The sequence below is a fragment of the Polyodon spathula genome, chromosome 6, assembly GCF_017654505.1.
Source record: "Polyodon spathula isolate WHYD16114869_AA chromosome 6, ASM1765450v1, whole genome shotgun sequence".
NCBI classification, from domain to species: domain Eukaryota; kingdom Metazoa; phylum Chordata; class Actinopteri; order Acipenseriformes; family Polyodontidae; genus Polyodon; species Polyodon spathula.
Window position 1 is genome coordinate 22,619,062 of NC_054539.1, and position 25,900 is coordinate 22,644,961.

General features: G+C 37.6%; 1 protein-coding gene across 12 annotated transcripts in view; it reads right to left on the bottom strand.

The window, feature by feature from the left end:
- The window catches only part of afdna (afadin, adherens junction formation factor a), a 121,030-nt gene extending 98,613 nt beyond the window's left edge, over window positions 1-22,417 (bottom strand). For 11 of the 12 annotated variants that reach the window (XM_041252563.1, XM_041252561.1, XM_041252559.1 and 8 more), the window contains exon 1: window positions 22,094-22,417. In XM_041252563.1, the coding sequence (XP_041108497.1) occupies window positions 22,094-22,195 (102 nt within the window). In that variant the 5' untranslated portion in view covers window positions 22,196-22,417. The remainder of the gene's footprint in view (window positions 1-22,093) is intronic. The other variant, XM_041252554.1, reaches the window with a different exon arrangement.
- Window positions 22,418-25,900: the final 3,483 nt, after the last annotated feature.

Sequence of the window (25,900 nt, forward strand, 5' to 3'; positions counted from 1 at the left end):
CAGTGTCTTTGGTATCACTAAATTCTTGTTCGTTGAAGCTTAGCCATTTCAGCTTAGCAAAACACACAACTAGCTCTGATATAGCTCCTCAAAAGGAATTTGCCAGTTTTAGTTTGCAGTATGAAAATAATATAGTTACTTCTGCAAATATTGTCCTGGGACCTGTGAACAGTTCAACACATATCTCAACTATTCCCACCTACTGAATAAGAAAATATTAAACCCAAACCCAAAACTCACTTAAGTATATAAAAAGGAATTTAGTTGAAGCCAGAGCATGGATAATGGAATGCAGATTCTTAGTATCATCCCTCAGCAGTTCAAAAGACATCTGTATCTTCTCTTTCACAGAGAGGTTACAATGATTTAATCCCTTCTCCGTGTGCAGTACCAGGCTGCGATAGGAGCAGTGCACGAATGCATGTAATAGAATAGCAGGAGAAAGACTGCTGAAACGTTAAGTACCATAATTGCTTTCACAGGAAGGGTCACATGTTGGGACTGTCAAATTTGTCACATTTCATTTTTTCTTTTACTTTATAAAATACCAGGCTACAGCGTAGAAGTACAGGTGGCACTGTACTCGGCACTTGTGCTCAGGGCTGCATTAAGTTTAATGGGGTGACCGAGCTGTTATCGTTCTGGGGGCTCCTCTTTGCATATTCATTTGCTTCCCTTTACTGTTTACTACCACCACACTCAATTAACAATGTCAAATTATTCAGTCAGTTGATATATATTTTACCCGATTCAATGTTTGCGTTAGTTTTGAAAATGAGCATTGGGCACAGCATTAGCTACTGGCAGTTTCAAATACAAAATGGAAATGCAAACTGCAGACTCTTCTGTTGCAATAGCAAGTTATCTGGAAATGTGTTGTCCTTATCTCTTACGAATATGTACGTGTATAATGGGTTTACAACAAACATATGCAGCCAAAAAAATGTCTAGCAAAAAATACAAGGATAGTACACAGCGCTTTCTTATGTAATGTTTTTATTATTATTTGTGTCAGCAGAATCAGCAGAGCTGCACACACACTATTTTTTGTTTTTGTTTTTTTGGGGACCAAATGAGGCAGGCTGTGTTTTAAGACAACCTAAAAACTTGATGGAAACCCGGTTTAAGAAAGCTGCACAATATCAGTAAGTCACGCAAGGGAAAACTGGAACTCAGGCACAAATATACTGCCTCAGTTATTTTAATATGAATTTGTTTATTTGCATTTGGAACGAGAATTTATCAGTCTAAAAGAAAACTACATGGAAACGCACACAACCAAACTACTACCAAAAGAGTGAGACGACTTTTTATTTTTCCATGGAGATTGCCCCACTGTAATCCATATAAACCTAGGTCTTTTCCTCCTGTTGATTTCTGTCCAATGTATTTTCCGAAGTACCGGTACTTAAGCATGAGTTACTGCACTGCCTGAATGATACTTTTTTTTTGCTTCTATATGTTATATTAAAGCATGGTTAAAACATACCACATGTGTAGCCTCTGGAGTAAATGACTAAAATCCTAAAAGCGGTTGCTGTAAATATGATGTTTTCATTATTACATTTACGGTAATAGATCACCAAAGCCTTAAAACAGGACCCTATTTATACTTGCAGACAGACTTAACAGCCTCACCCTGTCAAGCTGAATGGAGTCATGTTAATGCCTTCTCTTAATGGCAAGAGTATTTAATGATCTTAATATTTGGCACCACTACTTTGGGCTAATGCTTTTAATTAGAAGTATAGCACAGAGCCAGTCTCGCTGCTCTGTGCGCCTTTTTTTCTCATCCATGCAACCTGAAAAGAGTTGTGGGATCCCATCAAAGCTGGAAGTAAACCTGGCGGGCAGCAGGCTCTAGAAACAGTAAAGCTGGAGAATAAATGCAGACTCTGCCCTTTAGTGCTGCCAGCTCCGATCCTGTAGGGAACTTAACTTGTGATGAGAATGGTGCATCTCTCCCAGCATTCCGATGGTCTTGACAGATGACCTTCATCGACGGGAAGCAGAAATGTTTCTTAAAATATATCCAGCAGCCCAGAAGCTATGCTGCGGAGTCAGAAGCAGGCAGGGCACGCAGCTTTACTCCACAAAGGAACTTGCGGCTTCTCTGGTCCTTTAATTTCCAGGCATATCAAAGCAGGGTAGGCTCATTGTGCCAAGGATGCATGTGATAATAATAATAAAGTAAATAAATAAATAGAAATAAATAAAAAGCTTCCCAGTACAATTTTATTCCAACCTCCAAAATCTATGGGTCGTTTCTTACGAAAAATTGGTGGCTAAGAGGTAACATTCTAGCTTTGAATGGTTCTTGAGAAATGCAGATTTCCTTCAGCCACCTACGTTAGTCTTGCCACGTTTTTCTTTCTAGTAATTTGGAAGCGACAGGTACAGTATATGGGGTCTGAGGGGTTCAAAGATTACCCCACCCCAATATATTCTACACGCCCAGATATAGCTTGATTAATTATCTAGTGGTTCTCAAGGATGCATGGGAGACAGTGACCACAGATGTCAGGGTTTATACAAGAGCTCCAGATAAATTAACCAGATGCCTCAAGATAACACTTAATTAAGCAGTGTTATTTTAAGACAATTAAAACAAAAAGGCCATTCAAGTCTGTCTTTCAAGTGTCATTGGATACTAGAGACTGCCTGAGCCAGATCAGCACTTACTAGAACAAACAAATCACATGATTAAGAAAATACACCAGGATATTACTGCACAGTTCCTAACATTTATTTACTAAGTCAGTCTTACAAAAAGGCGCTGTATTGAAATGATATGACAGAGGCTACTGTGCTGTACACATTACTCTGCTCTTCCTGAGATTGTAAACAAATTTCTATTTGCTCCATTTGTAATATAATTCAGTCTTGAAACACACACAATTGTATAATACAAACTCAAATAGAGTCATTTACTCTATGACATACAAGTGTCAATGGCGTAGAAGACGGTGGGAGACGGTTTTTAGAGGCTCCAGCACTAAAGCAGATCTGCAAAACTGTTTCCATTCCTCAACCCCACCTGTCTTTATTAACATAGGCTTTCCAACTTGCTGTGGGAGATATAAAACCATGGGGTGTCCATATGCACCACAAATTAAACGCCACCACGCCCATTCCATGCCTAAACCCAGTGGGGTTGTAAACACACCACCAACACCCTTCTAGATACCATGTTCCCTCACCAGGGAAGCATGTCACTCACACAAACCTGAAATTAAATTAGATCACAAAACCTTGTAAAAGCATGAGTCACCCACAACATTACAAGGCCTGAACCATACCAAAGCATGACATTTTTTCAGTTAGGCGCATACAAAGTATACAGACTGCAGAAACTCTTTAAAACTACCTTTAAAACTCTTACTGTTAACGTAGTAAAGTAAGAACACAACTAGACCTAGAGTATACAGTCAATTCTCATTAAAACAAACTTTGATCAGATTAATTTCCTGATAGAACACATTTTCTACAAGGTCCACGCAAAACTTAGCAGTCACTTTTTGCAAATGACGTCTTATAATACAAATCACTTAACACAAATTTTCTGTTAGTGCAAATTATTTTGGAGCCCTCCCAAGGAAGAAATGTGAATAAAACCAAACACGCCCTAGTTTGAACACGCAAGTGTAAAGGATATTGGGAAATGTGTTAGGGCTATGTTTAAAAGGTTCGAAAGCTTGTTCGCTAGCCAGGAATTCGAAGGTAATTCTAAACCCTCAGAAGGTTTGTCAGCCAGCATTCACGCAATGTATGTTTTTTCCTCTTAACGAAACAGTTTGACAATGCGTGAATACTATAAATCACACATTAAATGTTACTCATATGCAAAACTCGACCTTTTGATTTGTATAATGCATATTACTGAAACAAAAGTTGTTGTATTAAAATGCACGACCAAAACATTATATGTAGCAACTCTATATGGCGCTGCTGCCATGTATGGAGCAGTGTCTATTATACCAAAGCAATGGAGGGTGGGTACTATTGCAGTCGTAGTGCTTCAGTAAAATATGTACTGAATACCTAGTGTACAAGACATTGTAAGAGAAGTGCCATGGTACGCCCCTCCCCCTCCAGCTTGTGTTATCCAGGAGGCAGAACTGTAATTTCTTCATTCTCCATCTTGACAGGAAAGTGCTGTATAGCGTAACCTGCACTGGAAGAAATGTCACAAAAACCCACTGCTGTTTGGAATTTTTTTGGTAAATGCCCAGGTGACCCAAAAAAAAAAAAAAGGTGAATGTAAACTGTGCAAGCAACTCTTGATGTATCATGGAGGCACAACCAATCTACAGATCACGTGACAAGAGTAAGTTCATATTCGTATTAGTAGTAGCAGTGGTAGTAGTAAAATGTGACTGACTGGTAACCTGCTTGGAATGGTGACTGTTAAATAAAAGCTTTGTTTTGCCTAGCGGTCGGCACAGGTAGCAAATCCAGACCGGTAACTCGGCGTGTAAAATACCTGGGTACCCAGATCTTTTTTGGGGAATGATTAAAAATTACTTACTTTCTTACTTTTATTATTCTTATATTTATGTGCTTATTTATTTTTAAATAAAAAGGCCACTTATTTTATCTTTTTTGCAAGAAACTATCTGCACAATACTTGTAGATAAAGCATTCCATATTGGAAGCCACACGGTTATTATTAATTGGATCAGTTATCACAGACATAAACCAACAGGATGTTGTTATGTTGTTTTGTTTCCGATATAGGTCTTGAGAAGAATAATTGCTGCAGTTATGATTACTGAGGTGTGCTTGCCACTCACTGTGTGTGTTATTGTTTTCTGTAAAACATTGATATCCTGTCAGTTAAGAAAAGGCTTAATGCAAAATCTTCTTTATTACGCCGGCCAGAGACCGGCGTTTACAACTGTATTGTCATACTTTCTATATTCTTTACATTTTCAAATTAATAAATCGAAACCCGGGTAGTAAATAGAGAGACCCAGGTAGCATCGGGTAATTTAAAACCTGACAGGTACCCGGGTTTTTGGGTACCTGTGCCGACCTCTAGTTTTCCTAGCTGCAGTTCTCTTAAATGGCCGCAATAAGGTTCTGCTGCAATGCAAGCTTACTGCATTTTATATTAATTATAAAAACATGATTACTGTTCTACATAACATATTTGTAAACTACACGTGAATGTTTTATTCCATTTCTATGGATTACCTGCAAAATAAAAGCATTTTCAATCAAATATAAAATAGTAGCTATGGTGACATCACCAGTAAATTATGCAAATCAGTACCATCAAAGGTTTGAACCTTCAAAGGTCGAAATGTACCCTTTGTTACAGCCCTAAAATGTATTAACTTGCATCCACATTAGCACCTCTGTGCTGTTTAGGGACTACAGATTCTATAATGCACCACCATACAAAAAAAGGAAAGACACTGCAATCATTCTAAAAAAAATGGGATAGGCTTCTGAACAGCAAACTGGATGCAAGATGTCAATGTTTCTGATTTGCTCAATACCCTGATGTTGAGGACCCCTTGCTTTTGTGGTTTAAAAATGCCTGTGATCAGAATGGGAAGTGCAGCTCATTTGCAATGTATACTTTTTAAAGTTTCACTTACAGCTGTTACTGTAACGTCAATAAAAACTGACATTTGCCTTTAGATTCCTGATAACATATTTTTTTGCTGGTCCCTTGAAATTCGTACTAACGAGAACTGACTGTAGCTGGTATATGTTAAGAACAACATTTACACTACAGTATCTGCCAGTACATTTAGTTTTTTCCAAAATATTACACTAGTCCCCTGTGAAACAGAATGACCAGGCAACTGACTTGGTTCATCACCCCAGGTAAGTGAAAAACCCTTTGGAAAGATTAATATAGTATACAAGGTTTCACAGTGCTTGCTGGAAGGTACAGTACTGTAATATATAGGCCCTGTTACTTAGTTTCAATCGGTTTTGTATTTTTAGAAAACTCCTTAAGGGAGTTCTTAAAGTCAAAATGCAGAACAGTTTTTCAGAGAATGTGTTATCTGCAATTTCACTTGTAGCAAAATGGTAAGATATCATGCAAAATGTAAGGCTGCATTCACACTGGGTCCATTTCAAAATGTACTCTGTCTGGTTTATTTAGTTTGAAACAGTGTATCAATGTGCCTGCTGTTTTTTCAGGACTGAGTCCCTTTGTGTTCACAATGCAATTTTCAAGTGAACTCTGTTTGTTTCTATGATGTGTGATCCGGATGTTCACAATATCCTGCAAGGGATATAGAAAGATGGCAGCTATTGATGTACTGCTCTGGTTTTTAACATAGCATGTTTGCAGTTTACGTAATTCTGCAAGGTTCTGTTACTGTCAGCATTAAACCAAATAATTTAAGAAAAGACTGAATACCGGTATATTTTTGCTATTTTTGCGAGTTTTCTCCAGTTCGGCTTTGTTTTGGATTACGAAAAGCATAAACAAAATGTATGTAACTGGCCACTGTGCATTCTAACAATCACCCACACCTTCTCACTCAATCGTAATTTTTTTTAATATCTTTAGTACAACATTTTTCTACAAGTACAAAATACTTTCTAAAGCCCTGTGAACAGGATGACTTTGCAGGGGTGACGTCAGACCAGGACGAAGAACAACAAAAGTAGGGCGGTGAATCTGTGACTACTGCGTCCAGAGTTTTATTGCAAATAATAAACAAAAAGGTTTCAACAAAACACACTACTGAAAATAAAGGGCGCGCTGGCCAAACAAACAAACCGGACAACACTAAACAAGACAGTGGACGAACCCAACAAACAAGTACCGTGCTGGGACTTCCAGCACGATGTAGGAATTGTTATTTTTAACTTCCTTCTCTCTCCCATTCTCCACTCAAACACTCAACCCCGAGTGGGTGAAAACATGCAGCTTTTATGCAGCTGTGCTGAGACTCGATTGCTAATCAATCATTCAATTGGAGTCTCGGTACAACTGCACGTGAATTAATAAAAGTGCAATTCCCCGTGCCCACATATTATTTTACTTGCACATGAAGTGCTGTGCAATCCTCGTGCCTAAATACAAATATACATTTTAAACACCTGTGCTTGTAACCCATATTTATATCCCATGTATTTTATACAGAAACACCAACATTAACACACTACAGACAACATAAAACACTTATAAACATAAGGGGGCGGGACACTCCGCCACAAGCCCCTTTGAGGTGAGGTTGCAGTAAAGTAAAGCCTAAGCTGGATGAGAAATGCTTTGAAAGGAAAAGTTTGCAATGCTAACTGGATTGTTTCATTAAAAGTGTTTAATTGAGTGAGTATGACACGAGTTCTGCTAAAAAAACAGGTTGTGTGAACAGATTTGAATCCCTAAAATAACTGCTACAAAGCCAAGTATTACTGTGTTAACAAATATCTCCTTTGTGAAGTGCAAAGCAGTGGCTTCAGTGGGAAAATAATTGTCTTGTAGAGTCTTCTTTACAACCACTAAGAAACCTTGACTTTGAGAATTATCAACATCAACATTGAAACCAGTCCGCATGCTTCCTTCACAAATAAGCAGTCCCTGACCACCTTCCGGTGGCTCCTCAAGACACATCTGTTCAGACAGCATCTGTAAACAAGCTGAACCAGCTTTTACTTGCACAGAACTGCTCCATACCTTGTCGCATTCAACTACTGCTCCCAACTACAGCTGTTTACTGTATCTTGTATTTGATTTTACTCTTATAGGTAACCATACTCACATTTTTTGTAATTGCTCTTATCTGAAATCATTCTCACCCATGTATCCTACTTGCTATGTGTTCTTACTGGACTTTACTCATATAAGCAAATATTTACTGTAAGTTTTAACTGGTCTTAGTTAACTCGCTCTTATATATAATTTACTGTATTCCTTATTTTGCTCTTAGTTGAATTTGATCTTATTGTACTTTCATAACTGCTCTTACCTGTATTATGATATTCTGTAATGTGTTATTTTATAATGTGATACTTTGTACTGTGACATTTTGTAACAATTATAAGTTGCCCTGGACAAGGGAGTCTGCTAAGAAATATATAATAATAATAATAATAATAATAATAATAATAATAATAATTTACTTCTTGTTTTGGCAGTAGACCACATACGGCAAAGCTGTCAGTTGTATTTGGTAAACGCCAAGTTAGTCATAAAATATTGGAACCACCACAAAACTTATATGGCCATCTGCTGCCACATTTTTTCAACTCCGCAAACATTTTAATTGATCCTGACCGAGTGCTGCTAGTGGTTACTAGGGCAACCACCTCTTCCCAGCTTCTGCTAACATTCTATTGGCTGGTGTGACAAAGCAAGAGCTTTGCCTGCAATTATTGTTGGTGTTTTGGTGGTGGTTGGCAGGGATGGGGTTAATTCCTGTCCTTGCAAAAAAATTGAGAATGTGGCTGTACCTAATGGAATAATTGGTTTTAATTGGGAACAGCCACATCCTATAAAAAGAAAGCCCAAAGCTCCATTAGGGAGACAACCAGAGAGCTGGGAACAGGGAGGTTTTGCTGCCAGAGAGAAAGAGACACAAACACTCCTGTATTTTTATGTAAAACCTCACCGTGATAGACTAGGATAAGGGATTTTTCTGTTTCATTTTGTGTGCACGATTTGTTTTTGTTTTCTCTTTTTATTTTAGCTCAGTGAGCTATGTTTTGTTGTTAATTTTGATTTATAAAAATAAACCTGCAACACTTCAGTTCTGAGTCCCCTTTCTGCCTCCAGTCCTGACCACCATAGACACCCAGCCACTCTACCACAGCTGGCCTTTTGTTGTGTGTAACTGTACCTTCACTTCGTGCTGAAAGCAGATTTGCCTGAAACATGACATGCTGCGTTCATCTAGTCAGATTACTGCTGATGGCAGCTGACGTTTCTGCAAGCAGGGGTTCATTTGTCTGACAGGCAAGAATTTTGCAGTATGCAAACTCGTTTTGTGTTGTATCCCTTGGAATACTGAGAAATAAATGTGTTTAACACAACCACTCTTCAAAATCAAACTTCAAGACATGCTTAAATATGTATTTCAGAGCTTTGAAACAAGGAATACTTGGATTAGTAGAAAATTACTACTTTGATGTCAGACACTGCTAACCAGTTACTACACATGTCAAGTTGCCTGGCCTGAAAATCTGATGACAATTACATCTTTCACCAATTAATGGCAAAACAAAAAAAAAAAAAAAAAAAATTTGCTCTGATGTGTTTTGAAAACTAAACCAAGCATAAGCAAATTCCTTCAAGAGATTACCAGTTTGGATTGGAATTAATATTGAGATGTTCACAGTGTATTTGGTTTTCAAGGGCAGTATTTTCTATTGTCTTTTTAGTTTCCCATTATATGTTTTATACTTGCATCTTGGAATGCAAGGCACTACAAATATTACACCCCAGAGAATTATTATGCACAGAAAAAATACAATTTATGTGGTATCTCTGTATAAGTATGTACAAAGTAACAAAAGTATTGTGCAAAAGTATATACCTAGTCTTTCTAAATTCCAAGATTAAACTAAAGGAACACTAGCTCTTCCAGTTTGTCTTCCGAAAGAGAACGCCTCCGATCGGAAAGGACAAGATTATATAGTGACTTGCTGCGCTCAGCATCAGCTGTATTTGTTACTGCATTTATGCAGTATTTCAAATTAGGAAGATGGTCAGCTGTCGATGACCAAAATAAGTCGATGTAAATTTCCCCTGGCGGTGGAGCGCTGTTTACAAAGCAAAACAAAGAAAATATGTTACTCGCTTTTTGCAGATATATTTGCAAAATTGATCAATGTTCCCTTTATCCTCAGTGTGATCCAACACTTCTCTGCATCCTTCTCGGTTAACGGCGATATTATTTAATATTACGCGTGGTGAAAAGTCATGTAAACACATTTTTCGGAAAATGTATCGGAATTATTACGAAAGTCAATTTTCTGAAAACATCACATAGAAATTTCCAAATAAATTTAAAAAACTAACAAAACGTATATCATGTAAACACACTTTTCGGAAAACTTACTGAAACAGCATACAGTAAATGTGCACACTTTTCACTTGCACGTGGTTTTAGAAAATCGAGAAAATAATAATAATCTGCAGTCAGTCTGCATGCATCTATTTGTCTAGTTGGGGATAAAGTAATACATTTGTTAAAGTCTGTATGTATTTGTTAGCCCATTGTGAAGCAGCAAATGTTTTCTAGCTTTAATGACATGAGAATTTAAAATAATGTCTGCAAAAGAAACTGGTAATATAGAACAGGATGTGCTGTTTGAAAAGATGACTGCACATTGTGGGGAATCTGAATAGAGGTATAGGATAGTAATCTTTGAATTTAAGACCTGACACTTCGATAAAGCACTTGAGTTATTGGATTGGTCTCCATTCTATCGCAGAAATGTCCGGTCTTCAAATCGTACTTAGGCTACTACAGCACTTTCCATGCAAAAATATCCTGTTTTCCAAAAACTTCTATCCATGTATGCAGTTGAATTCCAATTAGATTTTGTATCGTTAATCATGTAAACACAGAAAAGTGAAGTTTTAAGAAAATCAGTTTTCTGATTTCCTTTTTGGAAAAGGCTTTGCCATGTAAACGTACTGATTGACTGAACATGAAACAGAAGACTGACATTAGTGCCCTGGCCTAATGCTAGCAAGTGGTTTTTGGAAATAAGCCTGTGTCCTGTAAGACATATATCCTGAATAGCGCCAACTCAGAAGCAAATACAGTTGAAGTAGTAATTTATTTTCCAAGATTAATTTAACATAACATACCATACATCTGTTATTAAATATACCCATGTGTTTTAAAAACATTTTCATTAACAGAAAAAAAGTATAACTTCCTATCGACACAAATAACCATAATTAAGCTTTCCAGAGAAACGTGTTCCCTGTAACATTCTAAAGCTATACGAGGTACATGGGAAAGGTTTGAAATACTGTTTCTGCGTCTGTGTACAACACAGACTCTCAAGGCCATTATATAATACGTACAATGACATTGCTGTTAAGAGTAAGGACAGAGATACTGAAGTGTGTGAAACTAAGTACCCCCTAGCTAGGGAGCATTTCCACAGACCAAGGTTAAAGGGAGTATGTGGATAGCAGGCAATTTAACACTCCTTAAACTGTGCCCATACCAGGCCACATTATTTCTACTGTAATTTTTCAACTCGATGCACAAGCCCTGCTTCGTTTAAAGGGTTGGGCCTAGTACTTAAGGTTTTAAAAATCAATGTTCCTACCTTCAGAGTCTTTTTCACTGCTCCCCTCAGAGCAGCTGGACCATTTTTTAGGCATTTCTCTACACTGAAACATCTCTGAAGGTACAACCCTTGCCCTCTTCCGAGTGCTGTGCCATCTAGCTTTACTAAACTGTGAGACAGCTGAATGGCACAGAGTACAAACTATCCAGCACACGAAACTTGATTACCTTCTATATAAAACATATTTTTAAACTACATATGAATGTTTTATTCTATTTACATGGATTACCTGTAAAATAGTATGAATTTCAATCAAATATAAATAGGCTAATATTTGATTTTAATTTTTTTGCTAAATCGGCAATTAATATCAATGTTTATTTTTGAAAGAATTTACTGTTTTTTTTTCCCCCGATCTTTATTTTTCAATTCAAGCAGAGCATGGGTGAAATCGACCTTTATGATTAAAAACCTCTAGACTTTTAATGCCATTGATAAGTGTCTCATTTAGAGAAGCCCCTTTCACATATTCAACATGCAACAAAACCATGGTTACCAAACACTCCAACAAATAACATTTGGTCACAGAGAAGCTATACATTGTAAAGCTAAAGTTCATCCATAAAAAATTGTCTCAATTAAACCGTAGAAAACACAGCATCTAAAATGTATTACGTGTACTTTTATAGCATACATTTACAAGTAAAAACAATATGCACAGAACAAAACATTAGATAGCTGAACAGAACTAACTTGCACTTATTATTCTGAGCTCCGCCCCTCTCCTGCTTCAGCACAGCTGGACTCACTGAAGGCAAGGCAGACTGGCCTGCTTTGTCCTGCCATGGAGACTTCAGCCGTCGATCATGGTTTGTGCACAATACTGATTAAGTGTTTGCGCCCCATTTTCAAATCAAACTAGTAACTGTCACCATATATACCTATAATAGCAAAAGCTTACCCACACCTTAACCCGCTAATTTCGAAGTAGGCACTTTGAAGAACAGGCACCGTAGCTGGCAAATGAAAGTGCACACACAGTCGGTCTTGATGACTTACAGCGATTTCAACTTCGCTCTGCTTCAGCCAAGGGTGGACCAACTGACAGTGAAACTACACTAGCCTATTAACGGACCACTGAGTTGAGCGACAGCGGCCCCTAGCCAGAGCGGAACAGAGACGGGACAGACATCAAGTATAAAAACTACACCATTCAAACTAAAGATGATTTCTAAATTATTATTTTTGCCAAGAAAAAAAATAGCGAGTGGCTTTACCAACGTTTATTCTATATACATTTATAAAAACTCAATTTTATGGGGAATTCGATGTTTAACAACCTTTAACGATTAAAATCGAAAAGTAGCAAGCCTAAATATAAACTAGTAGCTATGGTGACATCACCAGTAAATTATGCAAATTAGTACCACTGAAGGTTCGAACGTGTCCCAAACCGTCAAAGGTCAAAAAGTACCCTTCGCTGCAGCCCTAGAATTTTTTTACCAGAACAGTAATATTTTATAAGAACTGGAATTGCGGATTACCAACCTGCTTAAGTGTATGTTCTCTAAGTTTATAAACATTCATGAAAAATAGGTTATACACTTTATCAGACAACTGCATTAGAAATGAGAAGCTGAACTAAACAATGAGTAACACTGGAATTGAAAATGTAAGAACATGAATTAAAAAAAAAAAAAAAAAAAAAAAAAACTTACACCCACAAATTTAAGACAGAAACTTGCTAGGGGGTTTTTGGTTTTGGCTATTCGAAACTTCACTGCAACAGCTTCTTAAACAAAGGTTACGCAGCAAGACATGCCAACGACCAGACTCAAATACACCTTGCATTTACCGAGAAGAGAAAATTGCAGTGTTCAGTCAAGGCTCACACTACCAACTGGGGCTGCTAATATAGATGACTTTCTATACAGTAACTGCTGCCAACATATTTTGACTGTTGATTCTGTATTTGCTCAGTAACTGCATACTGCTTCGTAACTGTAACAATGTTGGGCTTTTTTGTTGTGTATTTCTTGGTTTGAAAAAGAGCATTGCTTTCAACTCTTAAGCTGCATCGTTCTTAGGCAAGGGCATGACATATAAGCCCACTATTTCTAGTCTCTCAATGCGACAGAAAAAGCAGAACCCCAAAATAACACCCTAGAGGAGAACAGAGGCTGCATGTTTAACACATTCAGCTAACTTCGCCTGTCACACAACAATGTATAGATCTGGTAATCTCTACACCAACCATTTTCAAAACTAAAATAAAATAACTTTCAGAAAAGACCAGAACAGACTGGAAGATAAGCCTGACAAGTTTATTACTGAATAGAAATGTCAAATCTACAGAGGCCTTGTTTGCTTTGTGGTAGACCACATTAGAATATTAAATGACAGGACAACAACAGAGTTACAAATACAGTGCACAAAAGATAAACTATTATTAATATTAATAACAAGAAGAAACCACAAGATAATAGCAGGTGGAACAGAGAGAATCTGATTAAAGTGCAAAAATTAAAAACATTTTTTGTCAAAACACTACCTATTAATTGTCAGCCACTAAGTGCTCCCCTCCCTGTCCAATCTGTTTTGCACTTGAAAAGCATACTGTATGCCAGCCACTGTAGTAATGAACTGATTTCCAGACCACTGGTCACCCATGGAAGGTCTGCAGTACGCCAAAAATCTCTGACAGTTAAGCTTAGCTTTAACTGCTGTTTAAAACATGGGTTTTCGGATAAAACCTTTAACAAAACGGGAAAGACATGAAAGTTGAACAAGTGGTAAACAAACATACAAATTTGAAATGGCATAGCATTTTACTTGAGGTTTACTGCAAATCCTGGCCTACTGTTTTAAAGACAGGTGTACTTTATACTTTAAAATGTAGTTAGTTTAAAAGCAGACTTACTGCTTAACAAACTGTACCTACATATTTATTTGACACTTAAAAAAATATTTTTAATGAATTCTCCCTTTTGTTACTGTATTCTTTCTTATGTTCTTTATACAAATTTGTAAAATATATCTGATACAATATTACTTTAAGTAAGGCGGATAATTGTATTTTTAAAACCCATAAATTCTATAAGAAGAGTTTTCCGGCCAATATATATATTCTCTATAGTATTACATAATTGATTCTAATTTTTGGCAGGTCATGTGGATAATTGGTGTTATTGTTTTATACTAAGCTAGTACATTCTCTGAAACAAAACGATCAATGGAGCAAGTAGTGTGTAGATATCCTAAAACAAAAAGTTATGGGGATCCACCAGAGATTAATGGGGACTGATAGTTCAGACAGTTCATCTCCTCTCATTTATTGTTGCACAAAAACAATAGGATTTGTGTCCAGACATTGAGATTAAAAAGTATCCTAAGTTCAAGAAAAAAAGAGAAACTGTCAGGCAAAACCATCCAGTACTGTACTCTTTAAAAGAAGCTGGAACGTGTGTGCAGGACAGGGGCATTAGCCTTCCAGTTTTGGAGGCCTAGGTTACAGGCAAATTTGGCCACAAGGACTCCACATCACAAAACTCATCAACACACAACTGGCACCAGGGCTGAAGACCAGGGTGGTGGTCCTTCAGAGAACGACAGATAGACGCTGGTGGATCTTCACTACACCTGTTCCATACCATGCCTCACTCTGAACTATTCACTGATCACTTACTGTGTAGGAAACACAAATTCAGTTTTGTTTTAACATTAGACAGTACATATATATATATATATATATATATATATATATATATATATATATATATATATATATATATATATATTTGAACTTACAGCGTGGTTAGGAATATGACAGGCATACTTTAAGGAGCAAAAAATGTCCCATGGACTTCTAATAACACTGAATATACAAGAAAAGACTAGTTGTTGAATGAACATTATTATTAGAATGTACCGTAACAGACTGGGCAGACTGGCAAATACATGATTTTGTACACGTCTAACAGTGACTTGTCAAGAATGAAGCAAATCCAGTTTTTCTTGCGTAACACAATGGTGCAGGTGGGATTAAATTGCAGTATTTGCAGCGTTCTCATTTCCAGCCGGCGGCTGGCTAAATTGCCGTCTACTTTGCCATATGAGCCACCTAAAATAGTTATTTCAAATAGAAAAAAAAAAAGTTTTTACAGTGCTCGTACGTTCCAATGAATAGTATTCAAAATGTTCATTTTCTTCCAGTAAAATAGCAGCAATTTCCTCAATACATTATGTATGTAATTCCAGTAAAAAATTCCTTCCTGAAGGGCATTTGGTTTCTGGGCTTACGTTTCTTTGGACACCGTGAATCACGATGGACCAATCAGTTTCGAGCTTACAAGTGATGTTGGTGATGAAGGCCGAACTGTACAATCATATACCTGAGTCAGTAACCGTACAGCAAAATTATGAAATTGTTTACTTTTTTTTAAACAACCTATGTTTTCTGGGTAAGATCGTCTTTTTTACTCAAAGTTTACGAAATACAGTGAGTATATGTTATAGCATTGTAAAATGTCTTACGCATTGACTTAAGATCGATCTGAAACCTAGCATACACAATTCACAAAACGATATTCGCATTGCACAATTAATTTAATTGATTTTATTTTTATGTGCTTTGTTTTGCCAATTCAGTCTTTATTAAAAAGCAAAGTATCACTATATGAGCTACAAGATGTACCAGTCAGATCTTTTGCTGCTTAACCACAAAATGTATATAAAAAGCACACACACACAAATAAGTATAAACACATACTGTGGTTATCTATCTATGTTTAAATAGGCACGGTACTAAAGACAATGGTTCTTCATTTTAGAAGACTATCTAAGTTCCCTTTTTAAGTTCAAGTCAAAGGGAAATTCATGTTCAAACAAAGTATGAATCTCTTCCTCTGTTTCCACTGTTTACTGCTTGTCAAAACAAACAAAAAAAAAGCGAAGCGACACAAAGTGCTGGTGTGTCCAGGCCTTTAGGGTGCTAAAGTGCATAGTGCAAACAGATACACAGTATAAAAATGTAGGCATTAATGAATGGGTTAACTCCGCATTTGCTTTCATTTTGATACTTTTTACTCCTACGCACTCGCCAACTGTACAGTTAGCACATCGATCTGAATATCTCTTGTGGCGACACGTTCTGGCAAAATTGAGCTACAACAGTATTACATTGAAAGTCATAAGCAGTGCTTACGCTGCACGATTTTTGCTGATCACGGACGAGCTGAGGTGTCTGCACTCATAGCAATCAATTTCTACAGTCACTCGTATTTGTTATCCCTTTCAAACCCCTACTGTATGCTTGTATTGCTAATTTATTCAAAATACGAGGAAGAGGGGTAAGCGTCTGTGTGTGTGAGAAATAGAGAGAATACAGATTACGTTGTTGCATATTTAAACCTATGACAAGCTTGTAGTAGCCTACTACTAAAGTTGTATTCTAGTCCGTTCAAAAGCGCAACACTTATGTACAAAATATTTATTAGTTTAAAAGTCTTCAAATTATTCATCAAATTTGGTATTCTGATGAAGATCGCTTGACGGCCAATCTTTTAATCTAATAAATATTTTGTACTACGAGCGAGTGTTGCACTTTTTGAACAGATCAGATTTTATTTTTTTGGATGCTCCTCAACTCGAGTTGCATCATCAGTCCGTACTGGCCACGTCTATTAAGCCAATTGCGCGTCCAAATGTTTTTTTTTTTTTTTTCCCTCTTCAAAACAATGCACAGACAACAGCAATCGCCTCCTCACTTGAGTCCATGATTCTCCAGAATGATGTCTACAATTCTGCAATGAAAATAGGCGCAGTCCGCCACAAGATATCTCATGTAGTGTGTGTAGCTTGCAATCCCCGATCTGCAGTGAGAAATAGTATTTCAATCGGTAAGTGTGAGTGGCGCTGCGTCTCCAGATTGCAAAAACCGTGCAGTGTAAACCCGGCTTTAAACAGTGTATACAAGCTACGTTAACTTTTACACCTGTCCATGGTACTCCATAAACATCAATGTGATTGCTACAGTACATAGTCATACTTTAACTTAATACAAATTCAAGCTAGTAGGCTAGTATTGCAGTGTTTTATGGCAGATTGCAAAACCAAATATCTGCTCCGGATTTCCTATAGTAGCTCGTGCTAACCTCCTAAAGAAGTGGGATGTCTGTTTGTGCTAATCTATTCTTAATAAAACAGCCAAAACCATTTGTTTATATAAATGTAATTTGTACACTAAAGTGATTTTCCATTTCAACATTGCTCTTTTCCATTTGATAAGTAATTTTCATGTTTTTCCATTTCATATATTACTTGACATTCCTGTACTGGACTTTCTTTCAAGCTACGTTGTTCAAATAAATGCCAATATATTCGGCATTGTTATTTTTACTTATTTTAATCTAGCAACAGTTAACAGAATTGAAAAAAATATATATTAATGAAAGAAATAATAGAACTTACTGTAGAAATTGCATTAATGTTTACAGAAAATGCAACAGAAAAACTTCCAAAAACTGTAAAATCAACAGTGTTCGAAATTGCAAGCACATTTTTTTAAATGTATTTACTTATTAATACACTTGCGCATTCTCGTACTCTGTAGTTAATGAGAAACGGCACCATGGGAAAGTATGTATAACCTTGGAAGACTACAAATAAATGTTAGGACTGGCTGCCTCCATTAAATTTTGAAACTTAAAATTGGTCTTTTTTTTTAAAATAGAAAACAAAAACACAGCTTATGGCTCACCTTTTCTGTATTCAAATTTACTACCAATTAATACTGCTTCTTATGTCTTTAATTTAGAAACAGCTTGTCATTGTTTTCTTCTGGCTCAGTTGGTATTATGGTATCTATATACTGTGACATTGTCTGTTTCATTGGTGTCTCCAGGATGGGAATCACGGATTTACGAAAAATTCCACTAATGGGTAAGGGTGTAACACAGACTGTCAATACAGAACTATAAAAGGTGGGAAAGCAGGGACCCAACCAGTTTTAATTCTGGGCATTCCTGGTGAAATATTGCAGGCATCAGTGCTGCCATGGCTGGCCCTGATCTGGGCCCAGCCTACATGCTCTGGGATGTACTTTGCTCTGGCTCAGATAATGGCTTTTCAAAAAGGCACCAGATAGAGCCAATGTGATGCTAATCTTCAGATACATGCTGTCGAGCTCTCAGCAAATCTTAGCACTTGCTGGCCAATCACATAGACAAGGCAGTAATATATTTGCAAGCCTGGGCCCGTGCACTCAGCAGAGAGACAGCGAGTGAAACACACAGTCCCTTTGTACACTCAGCCCTCACCTTATGTTTCAAATAAGGCTTCCTCACAGAAAACTTTACCGATTGAAGGTTGCTGCCAATTTAAATGTGTTTATTTAAATTTTACTTAAAATCAGGAACCCATGAAGGACCAACCTTATTACCTGGGGCCTATGACTTGATAACGCTCATTCTTACTTATCCAGTTAGCTCTTGGGAGATGAAAAACAGAAATTTGCCACAAGCAGCCACACTTGCCTCCACACAAAATTACAGTATGCTATAGCATATGAATGTACCCGAGAAAGATAACCTGAATTTAAGTTTGACCATCATTTAATAACTAATATAAATGCAAAAATAAAAGGAAACAAATCGTGATTTGTACAAAGTCCCAAGTGGAAAAGAAATCTGCATCTAAATTATACTCAGACAGCAGGGTTTTCTTTAACTGTTAAAGGGACTGTTTTGCATTAGGGACATCTTGGTCAGGGTGGACGGAACCTGACCCAATGATTTCATAAAGGGGGAGGTGCAAGATTTTTTTTTTTTTTTTTTACAGTGCTCGAGTCATTTTTCAACATTACACTGAGTTCTTTTTTTTTTTTTTTTCTTTTAACTATGTATAGCAGTGCCCTTGTCTGTGGGGTCACTCAGAGAAACACAATTTTACTGTCTGACTCAATGAGGATTAACAAAAACAAAAACAGTAGCTTTTCTCTCTTGGGCAAAATAATTAAATATCAGGCATTAGGCAGACTGAGCCAATACTCACACCTGCCAGTTTTGGTAGTAGGTTCTAATGCAGATACAGTCTCCTGGAATTGGGTGAATGTGGAAATAACCTGATGTATTACAAAAATTATGAAAATTAAAATAAAAACTCAAGCCCCTGAAAGCTGTACTGTTGTCAACCCAGCCAACTACAGTACACCCAAACAATTACCTCCTAGTCCAAAACCAGCTATTCCCTAGAAGGCTGTTTGCCTACACAGCAAGTCACACCCATGTGCAATTAAAATGATAAATGCTGATCAATAATACTATAATAATCACCAAGTATGTGCAGGTTTCATTTCCCCACCATTACATTATGAATGCAACTATTTCCAAATCAATCCAACAAGTTGTTCCCAAGCTACAACAGTCACAAGCTTTCAAAGTTCAAATATCCAAACAAGAAAACACAAACTTCATAACATAATACAAGTAAAAATATACTTCCGTTTTAAGGGGGACAATTTCATTTGTGCAGTGCGTTATTAATCAGGCACAAGAGCCATACATTTAAGTCAACAATTGGACACTAACGCCTAGCCAGCCACAATTGCCCATTTTTCTGTAGCGTTGTCAATCAGTGAATAAATTCAAACACACACAGTCCTGTTAAAACTTTTCATAGCTGAAAGGGAGGGCACATGAACTAATGTGCAAAAGACATTTTGCATGTTAGCACAGCATAGTGATTTCCTTTTTTTTTTTACTGGCATTAGAATTACTCTATCAATTTATTACAATGCAGCATTGTTTTGGAGGGAAGTCAGATTGCTTCAATTTTAGTTTTATTTGTCCACCTACATCTCACCTATGATTATTGTGTGTGTATAATACAGTAAGTTGCCTCAGACAATCCAATAACACGACAGTGCTTCATTCTTATCTACCCATAGACCCAATGTCCTGGAGCTATGAGCAAAATGATATTCTGTACGTATCTGGTTGACTAAAGCTTGTGTCAGACCCTGGATCTTGCCAATGACAGTTTCGACAGCTTGCATAGTCACCTATTCTACAAAGCAGAGCCCTACAAGACGGCTCTTATAAGAGACTAAAATACGTTATTTATGAGCAAAGCCTTTTGTTGCAGCTGTTATGAAAATTAAGAAAAGCACAACAGCCGGCACACTGTTCTTTGTACTTTTGCAGAGGAAGACTAAGATGGCCTGTTGCCACACAGCCTTAAAATGCTATTGGACATATCCCAGGAAAATGTCCATGCTCTAAATAATTTGGTAGCCAGCCAAGCTCTGAATTACAGTACCAGGCCAATAGGATGGCATCTAGAAAGTTAAAACGTTGAACACAACAGCCTCAGGGTGATAAAATGGTAAGACATTCTAAATTTTATTTGGAACTTGCCTTATTCAGTAATCTTGAACCAGTATTCGTTTGTGGGTTTTAAGAATTGTATACTGCTTGTTATGGGAATCAACTTGTGAGGTAGTATCTGAAATATGTATGCCCCTTTAAACATTATTTGGTACACAAGGTAGAAATTGCTGCACTGATGCTACAGTTAACCTTTTTTTTTTTTTTAATTCTGAAAAGCATGCAAACCTCTAGTATGAAATCATTCAACTGTGCAGGCACTGTCATGTCCCTGCCACTCAACATAACATTAAGTAACGTTTACATGGATTGTGTTTTAAAAACGCAAGAAAAACAAAATCAGAAAACAGGGCTAACGACACTGATTTTGCACAGCCAGTAATTAACAGACCACAATACTGTGCTGACCAGACAGAAGTTTGAGAGGGTAATGCCACGACAGCTTCGTTGGGGGTTCTATTCAAACTGCGCTCTCTTTAGAATCTTGCCAATTAAAAATCTGAAAAGGAATAAACCCCCCCCATCCACTAACTAATGCGCGCCTAAATCACAGCTATCTCAATCCACACTCCAGAGCAGCCCAAGAATCGTTAATTGCCTGCTGTGGGTTTTTTTTTTGGTAACACAGAAGAACTACATACAGAGTCCAGCTACACCCTAGCCTCACTGCCAGTCCACCACATTCTGCTGTCACTACCAACTCAGATAACATACCCTGGCCATGAGCTCAGACCACACAACAGCGAGACCTTTTTTATTTTGAACTTTTAGGTCGCATACAGCTGCTTGCTTTGCTCGGAGTGAATTATTTAACCTCCCCTGTGATATGTTGCAAGAGCCGCCCATGTTTACTTTCTCCGCTCCAACCTTGGCAACCTCGCAAAGTTTTGAAGCCAAATGAGACAGAAACTTGTCACACCCTTATTAAAGGCAAAGGCATTTTTACGAAATGATCAGCAATCCAGATATTGGAAATAATACATGTCTGCTATCTTTAAATTACCGATGGATAACGTTTACAATACAATTTTCATGAGTTTCTGCATGGGCGGTTTTGGGTTAATCAGCGCTTTCAGAATAGGAGATAGAGAATTTTAGACATACTACTGTAAAAAAAAAAAAAAAAAAAAATCCGTATAGATCAGAAAGAAACACTGCATTTACTACTGCCTAGCTGTATATAAACGTGATTAGCACTGACGAGGTATCAATGCTGTCTGAAGTGAAGCTGTCTGAAGTGATTAAGGCTTACAATAAAACATAATTCTCAATTTCAGGCACTTACGATAGTGGCAGTAGTGTAATGGCTATAATAAAAATATACGACCCCATCTAACCACTTGTTTACCAATAAACCACAATCCTGGATATACGGGTATATTAATCGACCATTCGTATCAGTTTGCACCATGCCTTTTACTCTCTTAACTGCATTCGTGCTGATCCCGATGCGGCCTGCAACTACAGCCGATCCGGGGACTCACCTCGGTGGGCTGGCTGATCTCAAACAGGTCGAGCCGGTTGGCGTTCCAGTGGTTAATGATGTCGGCGAGTTTGCGCCGCTCCTCCTCCCGACTCCCCGACATTCTGAATCGGGAATATTATGTTGTTATTTTTTTTTTTTAAATCTCCCTTTGTTCAAAATCAAATCTTAGACCGATTGCCGAAATATGGTAATGTGTGTTGTCTCTCCTCAACACCTCTTCCTCTACTCCTGATATTTCCTTGTTCTCTTCTATCCTGTGTCGGTGTCTGTGGTGTGGCTTATTCTATTACCGCTCCTCTCACTCTCCCTGGGAAGAGCTACGTCTGGTTCTGTGCGCGTCGCCGTGCATCGTTACAAGTCGTGACCGCGCTTTCAATGAACTGGTTTATAGCGCACAATAACGCGCAGGATGCTTTTATAAAAGCTTACCAATTTAAATGTGCAGTCATTTTTCCCATACATTTCCCATACTTACACTAAGGGCTTTAGACTACTTAACTATCATGCTCTAATAACTCAGTGAACAAAGAAGAAAGAAGAGCAGAAGCAGGTATCTTCCAAAGCAGCAATTCTTTTATTTAGCATAAAAGGGTCAAATAGCACTTCATCAAGTACTCTCCTCACTTCACAAGCCATACTCCACACTCCACAACTGCTAGCATGCAGGCTGCTTTTTTTATAATCCCCCAACACTGCAACAATGTAATAACCAGCACCAGTCCCCCAAAAGGCTGCCAACAGAAGGCTGCCAGGCTGACCAGCGGAACCCTGTTGCCTTTATTGGATATTTTCCAAGCATGGGGACACAAAGTACAGTGCAATAACTGTAGTTGTCAGCTATGAATATAATTAATGGAAATGACAGGATACAGGATATTGACCCACGGTCCAATGCAGAACATCAATATTTATTGAGAAAGAATCAGGGAAAGAATGGCAAAAAAAGGCTGGGAAAACCGCTTATTGCTGAATTGTATTTGTTATAGTAAGCATATTCTAGATTGTTTCTCTAGTAATGTTTTATCTTGTGAAGCTTTAAGTATCATGTTGGTGACTCCGCTGTACCCTCAGATGAGATGAAATGCTTTGCAAAAGACTATGTGCAATTATAGAAAGGATGTGAAGGTGCAGTCATAACCCAGGCCCCTTCCCTTTCTTGGCAATGGTAGTTTCACCCTTCAAATTCTGCCCAATGGCAGAACAATGTATTGCTGAACTAAGGATTCGGAGTAGCTGGCAACAAAAAAAAAAACAAAAATGCAATTTTCAGTGCAGCCACCTACTGGAACTTTTTAAAAGCCATTTGCGATACCTGTTTTTAAACCTGTTTTCAATGATTTTTTCTTCTTCAAAATACATCTGATGGTGTTTAAAATGATACCTTTAAGACAATGTATACGCTATGTAACTTCCCAGCTAAGTGGTTGTTTCAATTTACAACTATAAAACCCACTTTTATTTTTTCACACATGGTACTTTTCTCTTGTAGAGTTTGAAACCATTGAATATCGTAAAATAACCCTCAGGTTTGTGCAGTATATCTACTTTGATTTTTTTTTTTTTTTTATTATTATTATTATTATTATTATTATTACTGTAAATTGTGAGAGGGGATTGGACCTATATCCCTGCTATTGTTTACCAAAAAATGTAACAAATGCTATGTACAACATATATATTGTAATGCTTTTGGGTTCTTTTGGGACAGAAATTATACTGCAACCGTGAGGAAATGAAGGCTCAAGCAGTTTATTTTTGTGCAATAATAAGTTAAATAAAATCATAAAGTAGGGGAAGGGAACTGGGAGTCGAAAACGAAAATAAATGATTATAATTGCCTGTTTTACTCTACCCTTTTTCTCTCTTTCTATCTATATCCCTCAAACGCAACCTTCTCTCCCCCAATCACCCCAGTCTTTTCCTTGCACCCCCTTATATGCTCTTGCTTCCCCTGCCACTTACACAGACCACACCCCCACGTCTTTCGCACCAAAACCTTCACCCTAATTCCCCTACACACACTCGCACACAAAAGGCAACCCCTGCATGCATACACACACACACACAATGAAACGCCCTGCATGAATACACACTTACACACACACCAGGCAACCTCTGCATGCATACACCCGCCATGCAACCCCTGCACGCACAAACACCCTCTCTATCTACCCTCCAATTCTCACTCTCCACCCAGGACCATTACAATATAAAGGGGCTGATGTAAGGATAGGCGCAGTGCAAAGCATTGATTCTGCAAAATCCAAATTGCCTAGTGGTCAGGCAATTATTTTGCACTGCGGCATATGTGAACTTAAGAGTAATACAAATTGCTCAACAGACACAAATAATGAGCTGCAATCACGATAATGAGGATTGCAATGAGCGGTGACTGTGTAACAGGCTATTTAGCGGCCACTGTTACAGCCCAGAGGGGAGGTGAGTTAGGAGTACAGAAAGCAGTAGGCGCTGGATGAGATTTGTGGAGCACGGAAATCAAAGCAAACAAAAAAAAAATATGCCAGAGGAAGGGCAGCAGAGTCTCCTTGGCCCACAGAAAAAAGTTTTCTGAAGAGGAGCTAAGAGTCCTTAGAGCTGAGGTCACTCAGCATGAAATTTAGTTATTTGTAAAAGCCTCAGCCAACATCAGTTATGCTACCAAAGAGGCCATATGGTTCTCTATAGTGTAGAAAGTCAATGCTGTCGGTGTTACCAGAAGGCATATAGTAAAAACAGACGGAGGGCCAACATCCACATCACAGCTGATACCGCTGGAGAGGCAAGCGAAGAGGACAATTCATCCCAAACAAAGTAACCCTGGGTTTGAATATGCAGGGTTTTCTTTGTCTTGCCCTTCTCCTCCAAAGGTTTTCCTGACTGTCCTCAACAAGCCAATCGTTGCCGCATCAGGACATCGACCATGAAATTAAGAGTTGTATAAAAACACACACCTGCAGAGACCTGTCGTTGGCCTCAGGATGGTTGCTGTGGTGCACTTCCTGATTCGGTGACACTTAGCTCTTGTTGAGGAGAGGCAGGAACGTATTCGGAGGAGAAGGGCAAGATGAAGAAGACCCTGCATCAGCCCCAGGGTTACTTTGTTTGGGATGCCAGAGCATGTGGTGCATAACTTTGTAAAATTATTATTATTATTAGAGATATTCCTGCTGTGAATTCCGAGCATGTTGTTGATATTAGTTTAAAAATAAATTATGTTAATTATATTAAATTATTTTAGTTCTGCTATATATTTTTTTAGAATCTTTTCAAACTACTCTCTATATAACCACCAAGATAAATGGTTTGATAGTTTTAACTTGACCAAAAGAAGAAAAAAGTAGCAAAAATTTACGATACACCATTTTAACATCGATTTTTGCTACATCGTCAAAATTTGCGACAGGTGTTCTGGGGAATAGACCGGGGAAAAAGTGGATAAAAGTGGAGAATTTGAATGGGAGGTTCCACTATTTCTAATGGGGAATTAGTAGATCGAGCCCAGGGAATAAGTTGTTCAGATATATTAAAAAAACAAACAAACAAAGAAAAAAAAATTTAAATGAGTTTTGTAAGTGTCATTTATATATCTGTTTAACAAACGTTATAGCAACTTGAGATGTTTTTGTTACATATTTAACGTGTAAGCAATTTTGTAAGGATAGGTATACGCGAGTGATTATCAAAAAGTTAAAGCACAATTTTCAGTCATAAACAAAATTGAGGTTACTAAAACCATGACGCATGGCAACATTTTTTTTTATTAATTTCGATTAATGATTGACAACATTTTGACGTATAAAACCTT